This window comes from Haliotis asinina, chromosome 5, assembly GCF_037392515.1.
Source record: "Haliotis asinina isolate JCU_RB_2024 chromosome 5, JCU_Hal_asi_v2, whole genome shotgun sequence".
NCBI classification, from domain to species: domain Eukaryota; kingdom Metazoa; phylum Mollusca; class Gastropoda; order Lepetellida; family Haliotidae; genus Haliotis; species Haliotis asinina.
Window position 1 is genome coordinate 32,190,398 of NC_090284.1, and position 12,135 is coordinate 32,202,532.

The 12,135-nt window shown below is 43.1% G+C and overlaps 1 protein-coding gene across 3 annotated transcripts in view; it reads right to left on the reverse strand.

Moving 5' to 3' along the window:
- Window positions 1-12,135, reverse strand: part of LOC137283769 (protein N-terminal asparagine amidohydrolase-like) — a 636,304-nt gene that overhangs the window by 123,778 nt on the left and 500,391 nt on the right. For all 3 annotated transcript variants that reach the window (XM_067815452.1, XM_067815451.1, XM_067815453.1), the window contains one exon: window positions 9,851-9,904. In XM_067815452.1, coding sequence (XP_067671553.1) covers window positions 9,851-9,904 — 54 coding nt within the window. The remainder of the gene's footprint in view (window positions 1-9,850; window positions 9,905-12,135) is intronic.

The following is a 12,135-nucleotide window of genomic DNA, read 5'->3' on the forward strand; positions in this document are numbered from 1 at the left end:
TCGAGAAGAGGAAATTACTCCCGGAAAATGCCAGGGCATTCACTAACGCCCCACCGACCATCATAGCTATCGTGGCCATCCCTATATTTATTTCATTATATTATCAGGTATTATTCCTTGTTTTACTAGGATGTCTTTTGTGGCCATCGCCATACCAAGGTTCATTATGAGCATACCCATATCCTGCAGGTTGAAATCTAGCTTGATAGTTGGTTGTTTAAGCACCATTTTAGTCAACCGAGCGTACCCTACTGCTAGACTGGCTACCACTGTGGCGTGGTATGCGTCGTTGACGAACGTTTTCCCCTCAGACATTATGTATATGATATAAAATATTAAAATTATAACATGATATGCGGGTCAATAGTGGGGGATACCCCCACACCCCCACTGTTGGGGGTTACCTCACTGTTGGGTGGTGGCTCACTGTGGGAGGGTACCCCCACGTATAACCATGTTATAACCACGGCAGCAGTTACGCCTACAGCCAACAACAGTCGGGTTGGGTTGGTCACTTTATGTTGGTTACACCACCGTTTTTTACCGGCAGCTACTCTCTTAGGATTCTTCTGTCTGGTTACTGTGGGGGTCACTTCCCTCACTGGTTCCTGTGAAGGGGTCTCCTCCACTGTTGGGGGTACCTCCACTGGTTCCTGTGCAGCATCCATCTATACTATTATTATTATTCTTTCTCTCAAATTGACAATGTTTTGCCGTGATAATCGCCGCCGTCACTGGAGCCAACAACATGCCATATTTGTGGTACAGCCCGCAGCTGATAGAGCTCATGGCGTGTTCGATAAAAGGGTCTTTCTCGAGGTCCTCCCACAGGTAAAGTCGGCGCTCTGGTGGAATGGGAAGGAAGTGTGATACAATACCGGTGTATATCTGGGTCATAGCCGATCCTATTGTCTTTGTCATTTCTGCTCCGAGCCGGGACTCGTATCTAGCGTATAGCTTATCGATTTCTTCGGCTGACATTTTGTGAATTTTATCCGGGGTGTAGTCTCCAAAGTAATGTTTGGCTTTGCCGCCAACAGCCAACGCCACCAGTTTCTCTCGCTTGGGGGAATCCCCCACACCCCCAGTGGGGGAACCCTCCAACGACAATTGTTCGAGCAATTCCTCACACTCCATCTTATAATATAACAAGTAAGATTTAGTTTTAACTATATAATACCCGATGCAGACAAAACACAGAGAAATGAAGGTTAAGTTGCACACGACAAATACTTCAAATATCATAGCTATATGCTTAGCTTTGCTTAGCTTTGTTTAGCTTTGCTTAGCTTTAGCTTAGCTTTGCTTAGCTTTGCTTAGCTTTAGCACACCCTATATGCTACTGGTTGGTCGGTCTTGAGCACGAGCTTAGCATGTTTAGTTTCAGCGAGCTGTTTCTTCACCCGTTCCCGTTCTAATTTACTCATCACATCGTTCTCTCTCAAACACTCCTCGAACGAATCCCTGTCCTTGCAGTGAAATAAGGCCACCCATCGCGTCTGCTCCCTGAGGTCTTTCAACACCGAGTTGAACTTCTGCGTTAGCACCCAGACGCTGTGATTTGCATGCCGGCCGGAGAATGCCAGGTACGATAGCATGTCTCTCTTTTTTGTTATCTCGCGATTAGCGCTGCAGTCGTCCAGTATGAACAGCGTCGGTTCCCCTTTAAATTTCTCGTGAAGAGCTTTCAACCAGTCCTGCAGGCATGTTCCAGGGTCAATTTTGTGTACGTCCGGGTCCGTCATCACCCAAGGTCGCGCGTACGTTTTATTCATGCTCAGAGTAGGGCACATGATAACGATGTTATCGAACACATCCTTGTAGTAACCCTCCAACATATCCAACACGAAAACAGTCTTCCCACAGCCAGTCTGCCCGCACACTATGGCGCAGTGTGGGTCAGTGGGGAGGTGGGGCAGTTTATTGTTGGGGGGTGTGGGGGGGTACCCCCCATCAGTAGATGGCTTGCACGAATCTCCCATTGTCTATATTAAGTTGCGCGTCCATAATAACGTACAGATATAATTTCAACTTACCAGCGGATTGAGCCTTCTTAGTAATCTGGATGGTTATCCCTTCGCTGCCGTTATCTATACGGCGCCCGCTACCGTGCAGTTTATCATCATCCGTGGATCGCATGTCCAACCATAGGGCGTACTTGGTGGTCAGGTATTCACCGATCTGCACGGAGCCGAGGTCCAGGTCCTTTGTTATGTAGTCCCCCACTGGTAGCTTTTTTATCTCATCCCACTGCTGGTGTGGTCTCATACCATGACTGAACAGCTGGTTGGGCACGCCCTCGATGGTCACTTCCACCTTTTCAATCTCGGGGTTGAAAAACTTCTCGCTGTCCCTCCGGAATGGCTCGTAATCCTCCACGGGGACGACCAGGATACCTTTCATCGATCGCGCCGGCACGTTCAGGTTGATATTCCACACAGTGTCGCTCTTATCTCGCACGACTGATCTATGCCTCAGTACGCGATCGTACAGGATAGCCATCTTCCCAGAGTACTGGCTTCGAACCTGCCTGGCCAGCTCCGGGCTAGTGACCATGTCGAACTCCAGAGAGATGTTGTCTATGGCATAACTGGCCTCATCACCGTTCGGCGTACGCACTACTTTGCTATAGTCGTTAAACGTGAGCTCGTATTCGAGCCTATCACCCAGCGCGGCCTGGTAAAACGGCGCGTGTCCCGTAAGCAACTCGAAGTCGAGCGGCACGCAGAATCGATTCCCGTATGCTCGAGCGATGGCCTTTTCACCGTCCGATAGCTTGTCTTGCTGGTCTGGCGTGAAGGCATACCCTATGCGCGCCCGGGTTGATTTGCTGATACCCTGGTACACATCATTGACTTGTTCTCCCTCGCTTTTCCAGAGATCCCTGTAGCAGTGAAACACGTCGCTGTCGTCGATGCTCAGCACCTCGTTACCGCTGATCTTGACGGTCGTTTTCTTGATGATGGCTCGACCCACGTTACGCACTAGCTCGCGTTTGTCGTTGTCGGAGGTCAACGTGATATTGAACGCCAGTCGAACAGTGCCTGGTACAATGAGGTCATTCTCACCAAGGTTTGGAAATCTAACCAGCAGAGTTTGATTCTGGTCTATCTTGCTGGGATTGTTGGTGATGGTCACCGACTGTCGCACGGCTCTGGCGCCTAATGGCTCTCTCAATCTTCTGAAAGGATCTAATTTTCTGCCGTACATTGTTATATAAAAGAAATATATTTTTAATACTAATGGATGAAGACATAGATATGACGGAGATACCGGGCGCTAGTGCCCAGGCATTCGATGATGAGCAGGAGACCTCATTTACTAGTTCACCATTGAACCAAGAACTCTTGGAAACAACGGTAAATGATTATTACGAAAGTTTAAGAAGAGATAAAAACTACGTTGAACCACAGGGTCGATACCATAAGAATTTTTTTATTGATACAAAGGGTGTTCTACGCCTTAAGTCTGACCCAGGGGTTGACCTCTTTAACAAGAGCAATAAAAAACCACTGGCCTTGTCAACTCTAGCCAGCCGCCATGGTGTCGAATTTATCCGTAAAAATCTAAACATGAATGATTACGGTGGTGCAATACCTAAGGCCGTTAAAGAAGATCTGCAAGCTACCAGATCCCACCTCACCACTAGAGATGAAATGACACCACAGCGTGCTACAGAAGCCTCGGACAGCATAGAAAAACTGTTGAGCACCTACTGGGACAAACCGTTACCTGGGTTTGACTTTCCGGTAAGGGAACTGCGCGGCTTAGACGAAGCCGTGAAACGCGTGCGTGGAGAACTCGTGAACAACATGGGGAAACTGAACGAAATCGACGAGCACATCGCTAGGGAAAAAACCAAACTCAACGAAACTGAAAACGATGATATGAAGCGTCGTATCAATGAACGACTACGTGATTTAGAAGACGAGAGACGTACACGATTGGAAGCCGCTTCCTCGAATCGTGAACAGCTTCGATCCCAGATCAGTCGCATTCGGGAAACAATCGATAGAATACTGAATGAGGATACAACTTTAGCCAACAGGATTCGGATATTGTTCCGGGAGCAAGGGATCACCATCGCCAGCATTCTAACTGCATTGGGTTTCATCATATCAACCCTGGTGGTGTCACTGGTGGGAGGAACCCCTGTGGGGCCTGCCGGCGGCGGGGGAACTCCAAGTGGCGGTGGGGGTGTTAAAGACTGGATAAAAAAACTCGGGGAAGGCCTAGCTAAACTGGCTGGTAAAGCCGCCGAAGCCCTTCCCGGCATCCTGGGTAGCATCGTCTCGTGGTTGTTGAGCGCTCTGTCTAAAACTGCCATGTGGCTCAGTCAAAACCTGTGGGCAGCCATCGTCGCCGTGGCGGGTCTGGTGTACGTAGCGGCTAAGAAATCTTTAACCAAATAAGTCCCAAAGTTACCCCACCAACCACTAGGGCTGTTTTATTATCAATATGCTGCTGATAGGGGGGTACCCCCACATGTATATGGGGGTGTGTGGGGGGCACATGAACTTTAGACTCCGGGGGTGGCGCCACTATACCCTTTTCACGTGGTGGGATGTGTGGGATATAGGGGGTGTTAATATCGGGGTTGATACCCAACTTTTGGTCCGCCGTGGCTATGACTATTTTGTTGTTATAACCCACCACTTTTTTTATTCTCAGTTGCATATCACTCGGAGCCATGTACAGCCCCACGCCAAACACGTAATTGACTTTCGATCTGGCGTATTCTAACACGTTTTGGTAACGGTCGATGGCCCTCGGGAGATCAACTGGAGAATTGATAGCATCCTCAACGTTGGAAACGAATTGTGTCTGAGCGTCGTAAGCAGTTCCCTTACCGAGGATGTTGGAACGCGTCATCGACTGCGCACCCAACAGCGCCCACACGTACGTTCGAATCGAGTCGTTCAAGCGTATTGTACCAGCACGAGTGAATCCTTTCGATGTTTTTGAGATCATTTTAGTCCAGACTGTGGCTGCATCAGGATTGGTTTGCTTTATACAGCTGACATGGATCTTTTCATTCGTTGTGGGGCCTGTAAATGTATGACGGTTTGGGTTGTATGAACCATCTTTAGAACCGGCTATATATGTTCCGGACCTGTAGAAGTACACGAGAACTATACCGAGACCATGGTTCACACCAGGAAGGCGAAAGTCTTTATTCGTTGGAATCTCAAACTCCCCACAAACACGTTCATAAGCGCGTCTATCATAGGGGTTATTCGTCATACTCCACGCTTTATCTTGGGGAAGAGGAGCACTTATTTCCTTCAATATTCGTCTCGTTTGATAATAAATATGAAACAAAATAACTGCCTTACTCAGTTCGTCTATACCGTAGTCTGGTGTCACACCCGACCCTGTCGTCGCACACCACACAGCAAAGTTTAGTTGGTTCTGCCAAAACTGCATTGGGTTTTGATTCCAGTTTACCACCGCCTGCGCGTTATTAACGGACACGATATAGTTTTCAAAGATATCAATAAAGGTTGTTTTAAACCCCGTACCATCTGCATTCACCACGATTTTCAAGTGTACTAAATCCATATTATAATATATAATTCATATATTATAATATGTACATAACACTTCCAGGAATAACGAGCGGTGAGGCCGTTCAGATAACACGTCAGGTCAACTCGAAGTCGCACTCTGCGATATCACCTACCTACCGCAATGGACTAACATTAATATCAGCAACAATAAGCTGTTCGTCAGTGGAACTCGCAGTCAGATAACTGACGGCTACTACAGCGTGTGCTCTCTCAACGACGAGGTCTTCAAACCCCTGGGAGCCGAACTCAAGATGAACGACTCAAACGGCACAGTGGTGTTAATCAACAACGGAAGAACCTCCTTGAGGCTCGGCCGACCATTAGCGAGGATACTCGGTATGTCTCCTGACGAGATAAAACCAACAACAACCGTCACAGGCACGAAGTTACCCGACCTAGTACCGTACCGAGAGCTGTACATTCATCTCGGTCAGGTGAGCACAACGTACAACATTCAAGGAGGTCACCCTTCCACTATACTGAGAGCAGTGCCGGTGAAAACTGAGAAATTCAACGACGGTAGAACCGAGTCGTTTTCACCACGGCAGTATAAGAGATTAACCCAGGGCAACATACCTGAGCTGACAATATCGGTGTTAGATATAAATCATAATCCTGTAAATATAGGATACCTCAGCTTAACGCTTCACGTAAAATGACCAGCGCACAAGGGCCCGGAGTGAAAAAATGCGTCAATATCGGGATCTCCGACCTTGGAGACACGCGCGGTTTCGACGCTCCCGGAGTAGATGGTAAATCGTACGCCTTGCAACTGAAAAACAACATTTACAAACGCGTTGAAATCCCCTCCGGTGGAACCCTAAGTGATATGATAGATACCACAAGAGCAACAGTCAACACTAAGTACGCCCTTGTCAACACCGGTGATAATAATTGGATAATATACCCATCGTTCGGTGGTAAACTGTTCGACTTAGACGATGTTGAGAGCACTACCGTCGCCCAAAACAAACCATATATGCTCGTCTTCACCGAAGATGACAAGTGGGTGTTGTTACCCGATAACGACTGGTTTCTCAATATTAGGCTCGTCTCCCCCTACGTGTTCACTGATAACAAAGACAACCACCTAAACAAAGTCGTGAACAATGGAACCCTGCTCGTGGCTTACGTCCCAACTCAGAGACGTAGCATAGTCGTCAGCCCAGTCAACACTATAGCAGCCCACATGCTATCGAGTAAACCAGCCATACAAAACGTGAAATTGCAGTTGGTGTCTGAATTCGAAGGCGTGGTCACTATACTAGAGGATCTACCAGCAAACTCAACACTGATCATCAAAGTCTACCTAGGGGAACCATCGGGGAATGATGTCGAGATCGTGAAGGGGATCAAACTCGGGTGGGGCAAACAACATCAGTATCAAGTTTGTAATGTTTACGTGCGGGTGGGTGTCGACTCCAAGACCAGTCTGCAGGGGGTCAACGTGATCGTGGAAAACAAGATATCACTAATCAATATCTTCCTGCCTGACAACATACACTTCATGGGTATGAAGTTAACCCCTGAATTATTATCAGAAAACCAGTTGGAAATTATATCGTAATAGTATAATAATGACCAGTCATCATCCCAACACTACGCTTAACGACCTAGGAGACACGGAGGGATTCGATCAGCCTGGTGAGGAAGATGAATTATATATCCTGCACTTCAAAGACAACGTGTACAGACGGGTGCCGTTACCAGATTTAAAAGAGCCCAAATGGCTGATCAACTTAACATTCACCTCACCTTATATCACATTAAATAATGGGGTTGTCTCTAAGATTAAGAACAACGGTATCTGGGCCGGGGATTTCATTCCGGAGAGGACATTAGTACACATACCATCTACTGGTTACGAAAAAAAGGGGTTAAGTGCTTATCCACACAATAAATTAACATTTAGCAGTAATCTTGATAGAATATCCTCCCCTTTCACCCTCATCATAGAAGTCTTCTTTACAGCTTTATTCGATGGAACCCCCCCAATAGTACACCAAATTTTACCCGGGGTGTCAATACGCTGGTCTTACATAGACCAATATTGTCGTATTGTTATACAACGGGATACCACGGGTCCTATAAACCATTTAATAAGCCTCCGTGGGGTTTCTATTACAACAGGAAATTCTATTAGCCTCTCACCTATTGCCCTGACTAGTAGTCTAGAACTTGTAGACTTCAAATTCATTGATAGATTTTTAACTGAAACCCAATTAAAATATCTTTCAAAATATACATTATAGGATGGGTCTGTACCCAGTCGTAGAGGAAGTAGCAAAGACGCTGGAAACCGTAGATGGGTTCCGCTTGAGGCAGTTATGTGATGTGAAACGTCAACTAGAACAAGACCGTGACACGCGGAAAGCACTATGTAAAAAGTACAATAGAGCTTTCAATATCGTGGACGGGGCTGACACTACCCTTATGGCAACCAGCATGGGACTAGGGGCGGCAGGCGTTGGGTTGTTAGCTACCATCGTGGCCGCACCTATAGTGCTAGGTATTGAAATAACAGCTGGGGTGGCAGGGTTGGCAGGATTGGCGCTTAAGTTAGTATCACGTAGACTTAATCGTAAGGCATTGAAACACGACGAGATCAGGGTTCTGGCCGAAGCAAAGCTGAACACAGTGAGTGAGCGTATTTCCACGGCACTCTCTGACAGTAAGATCTCAGAAGAGGAGTTTCGTTCAATCCTCTCTGAACTCAAAAAATATAACGGAATGAAACAAGATATTCGATCCAAGTCTCGTAAGTCTGCTATCAGCGAGGACGAGAAAAAAAAGTACATAGAACAGGGGATACAAAAAGCCCAGCAAGCCTTTATTATGAACACCAAAGAGATCGTAGGCGGTTCACGTTAAACTGTTTCATCGATATATAAACATAACATAGGGGAACACGAGGGCGATAGCCGTAAGCGGGCCACCGATCCTATATGGTCAGTCAAAACTTACAACATAGATAAAGTGGATATGAAAGCCGACGAACCTAACTTATACTACTTGAGGGATGGGCCGGGTAGGGGGTTTGTAAGAGAAGAATTATTGATCGTACCGTACGGCACAGTGTTACCTCCTACCAACACAAAGTAGGCATAGTAATTACCGCCAACTTTTTTGTAGTAGGGGTAATAGTAGCAAGAGCTAATGACCCAACCAAAGCCTTATTTACTAAATAAGGCTTTGTAGAGACATTTCTTGAAAGTGGTCCAGAACTGTCATTCCCTATACTACTAGCCATCCAGATATACGAGACAAAAAATGCATATAATTTAGTGTTTCGGATACACGGGGCATGACTGTACAAGGTTATATCCCCATTTCATGTTTAATTGTCTAATTCAAATGTTTGTAACTGAAGCAAAGTAATAAAACAATATATGTTTGTGATACATGGCATTGTTGCCCACAGTTTACAATACTGTGACATATATATCACAGGGCTCTCCTCCTTTCCTATTCCTAACTCAGTGAATACATACACAACCTTTGGTTTCACTGCCCTGCCAACACTGGTATAAACTGGTTATTTCATTCCAGATGCCTGTTCAAGAGTTATTGCACCATCATCAGACACATCCTTCTCATCCCTAAAAAATGACACTACTTAATTTGTGTAATCTAATGCCCTAAATAGAGAAAAATATAGCTTATCATGCAAGTGTGTTTTGGAATGGTTGATATCCTGCCTTAAGAATAATCACTGTATTTAGTGAGCCTTGGAGAGCTAAATACATAGTGTTTATTCCTAATGCAGGATATAAACCTAACACAACACTCCAGTGTAATAACAGGTAGCCCTACAACAGCAAAGAAGACAGATCATGCAGTGAAACCATAATTTTACAACTGAGTCTCATGCTTATCAAAGACTCCTGATTAGAGGATACTAAACAACTTTTCCTGTAATACCATTTTTATTAACTGAGTTAATTGTTTGACATCAACAAGCAAAAGTGAGTTTGATCCATGAGTTTAATAAAAATGATATATCAGGAAAGCGAGTTTAGTATTCTATTTATTAGCTCCAATGTAATTTGATAGAAACTGTCTACAGTATGGTCACTCTCAGCTTTCTGTGAGTCATGCAAGGTCTAATACCATTGTCACATAGGCTCTAGCATTATGACGTCATAAATATAAACCATAATGACAAAATTTGTCTAGTATTGCTGTAAAAATTTTACACTGCAGTATCTTCCACAGGCGAGTAATAATTACATATGTTAGTTAGCTGTTTAATGTCATACTCAATGATATTCCTCACTCACCTACTCCATACACAATTGGAAAGGGCACTCCATTCACTTGTCTAGTGTTGATTTCTGAAAAAACAACAAATATTTAAACACATGAATGTTTAAACATGAATTTTCATCAACTCTTTGATAATCGATTAGCAGAATGAAAAGTGGAAATTTTAACTAAAACATTGTACAGTAATATACTTATCTTATCTCACAGTACACACCTCTCTCTTACTTTGACCACTGTGTCAGGGATGGCAACAGGTGAAAGTGATTTCAGCTGAAAATCAGCTGTGTGTCTGGGGGCTGCAACAATGCAGGCGTCGACTATATTTTGGGAGATAAAAATATTCAGACTCATTTACAATCCACAGCCCCAAATATAAACAAACAATATCTAACTTACAAATAAGAAAGCCTTGTAAAAATACATCCCTATTCTATACAAACTATGCAGAAAAAAGTGAGTAAACATTTGCATCCCTGGTAACACAAGAAAAAAAAGGGTGATTTACAAAAATTTACAAAATTTAAATGTCATATTTACAAACATTTACAATAATTGTAAAGGTGATGTTTACAAGGCTTGTAAACTTTGTAAATTTAGGAAGGATTTTACAACTACTTCTTTCAATTTTGCCATTTCTCAAGAATCCCCATGACTCTGTATACTTACTAATTTAGTATTTTTTTTGTTCTGTTAGAGTCTTACCGTTGATATGCATAATAGATCTTGCATGTGACATATTTATTCATGAAAACTGAATGGAATAATGGAAAGGAATAAGCCATAATTTGTATAGTCCATTTGTGCTTTATATCAATGCAACTGCGTCTGGTGCATGAAAACATGAAAGTTGATGTGTACGGCCAACATTGATCTAAATACTAAGTACTTGTGACTGTTAAGACAGATGTCTTGCCTTTGTTCGAGATCATCATCCCATGCTCATTCCGGTGATTTTACCACTCTACTCCGTGGGAACTATATGCATTCTCTAAATAACACCTGTCACTAGACCTTTTATGTTGGTGCTCATTAACGGTGTTATGCAATTGGCGTATTCAAGAAATCTCATAAACATGTCAATAGATAATTGGTTGTGATGTCAGTACGTGTGGACTGGAGCAAATACTCAAATGAATTAATACAAATCATTGTGTAACAAGATTTATATAATCATTTACAAGAAGTATGTTACAGAATATTTAAATGGTGCGTGCCGGTCTATCATTTGTTTGTTTATGTTCGGCGTACATAATTTTTTAATTTATCATTCATACATAAAACATAACTTACATAACTGTACACTGTTTTGCATTTGGTACCTTTTGCAAATATAAGAAATTCTTAAAGTGCTACACAATCCTACATCATCAGTGTCAACAGTGATAGTTCACTTTATACACAACTGACTCAACATGATGGGAAAAAACTTTTCCATACTCTGTCATGGTCTTCCTTTCTGCTTGAAGATGTTTTTTGTCTTTAGTCTATGGTTACTTCGGTGAGCATCCATAATTTTACTATCAAGACACCAAAAATAATTTTCTTACCAATAACATTCTCATAAATGCTCTATATTAATACAATTAGTTTGTATGTGTGGAATGCACTTTGCAAAGGTAAATAAACCAAAGTTCTAATACAAGATTATCATATGACAAACCACAAGGTTAATTCTTCAATCATGTTTAGTATCCAATCTAAAAGAAGAAGTGGCGAAGAGGTAGGCAGATCTTAAGATGGACAGATTATTAAGATCAGATAATTCACTATTTCCATATAAGATTGTCTTCAAGCTTTACCCATGTTTGTAATTCAAATTTATATACATATATGTGACAACACATGCTGCATTTAAATTTTGTATTGTATGTTGTATGGTACCGGTGTCGATATAAACTGTAAAGCTGTTCACAATCCCATTTCATTTTTTTTCAATAAAAAACAAACACAATAATTAAGCACAAAAAATGAGATGTGTAAATCATTCCCTGGTGATGGCTGTGTGGGATTAAACCCAGTTGAGCATGCCTTATAATCCTCTTACTCTTAAAATAAACAACTACAGTCCAAAGAGGATATCACTAGTGGGATTATTTGGCTGATTTGAGTTAGTGTTTTGATAACGCTTAGTCTTGATGAACAATAGTCTATTTCAACAACATGGTCAATTGGTAAAATTCATATTAAAGTGACATACCTTTATTTACATGTTTCACAAACCGTTGTGTATACGTGTACTGTCCATGGTATTTCTTGGTTGGAGAAGTTACAGAGAGGAAGAGTAACTCAAAGTAATTTG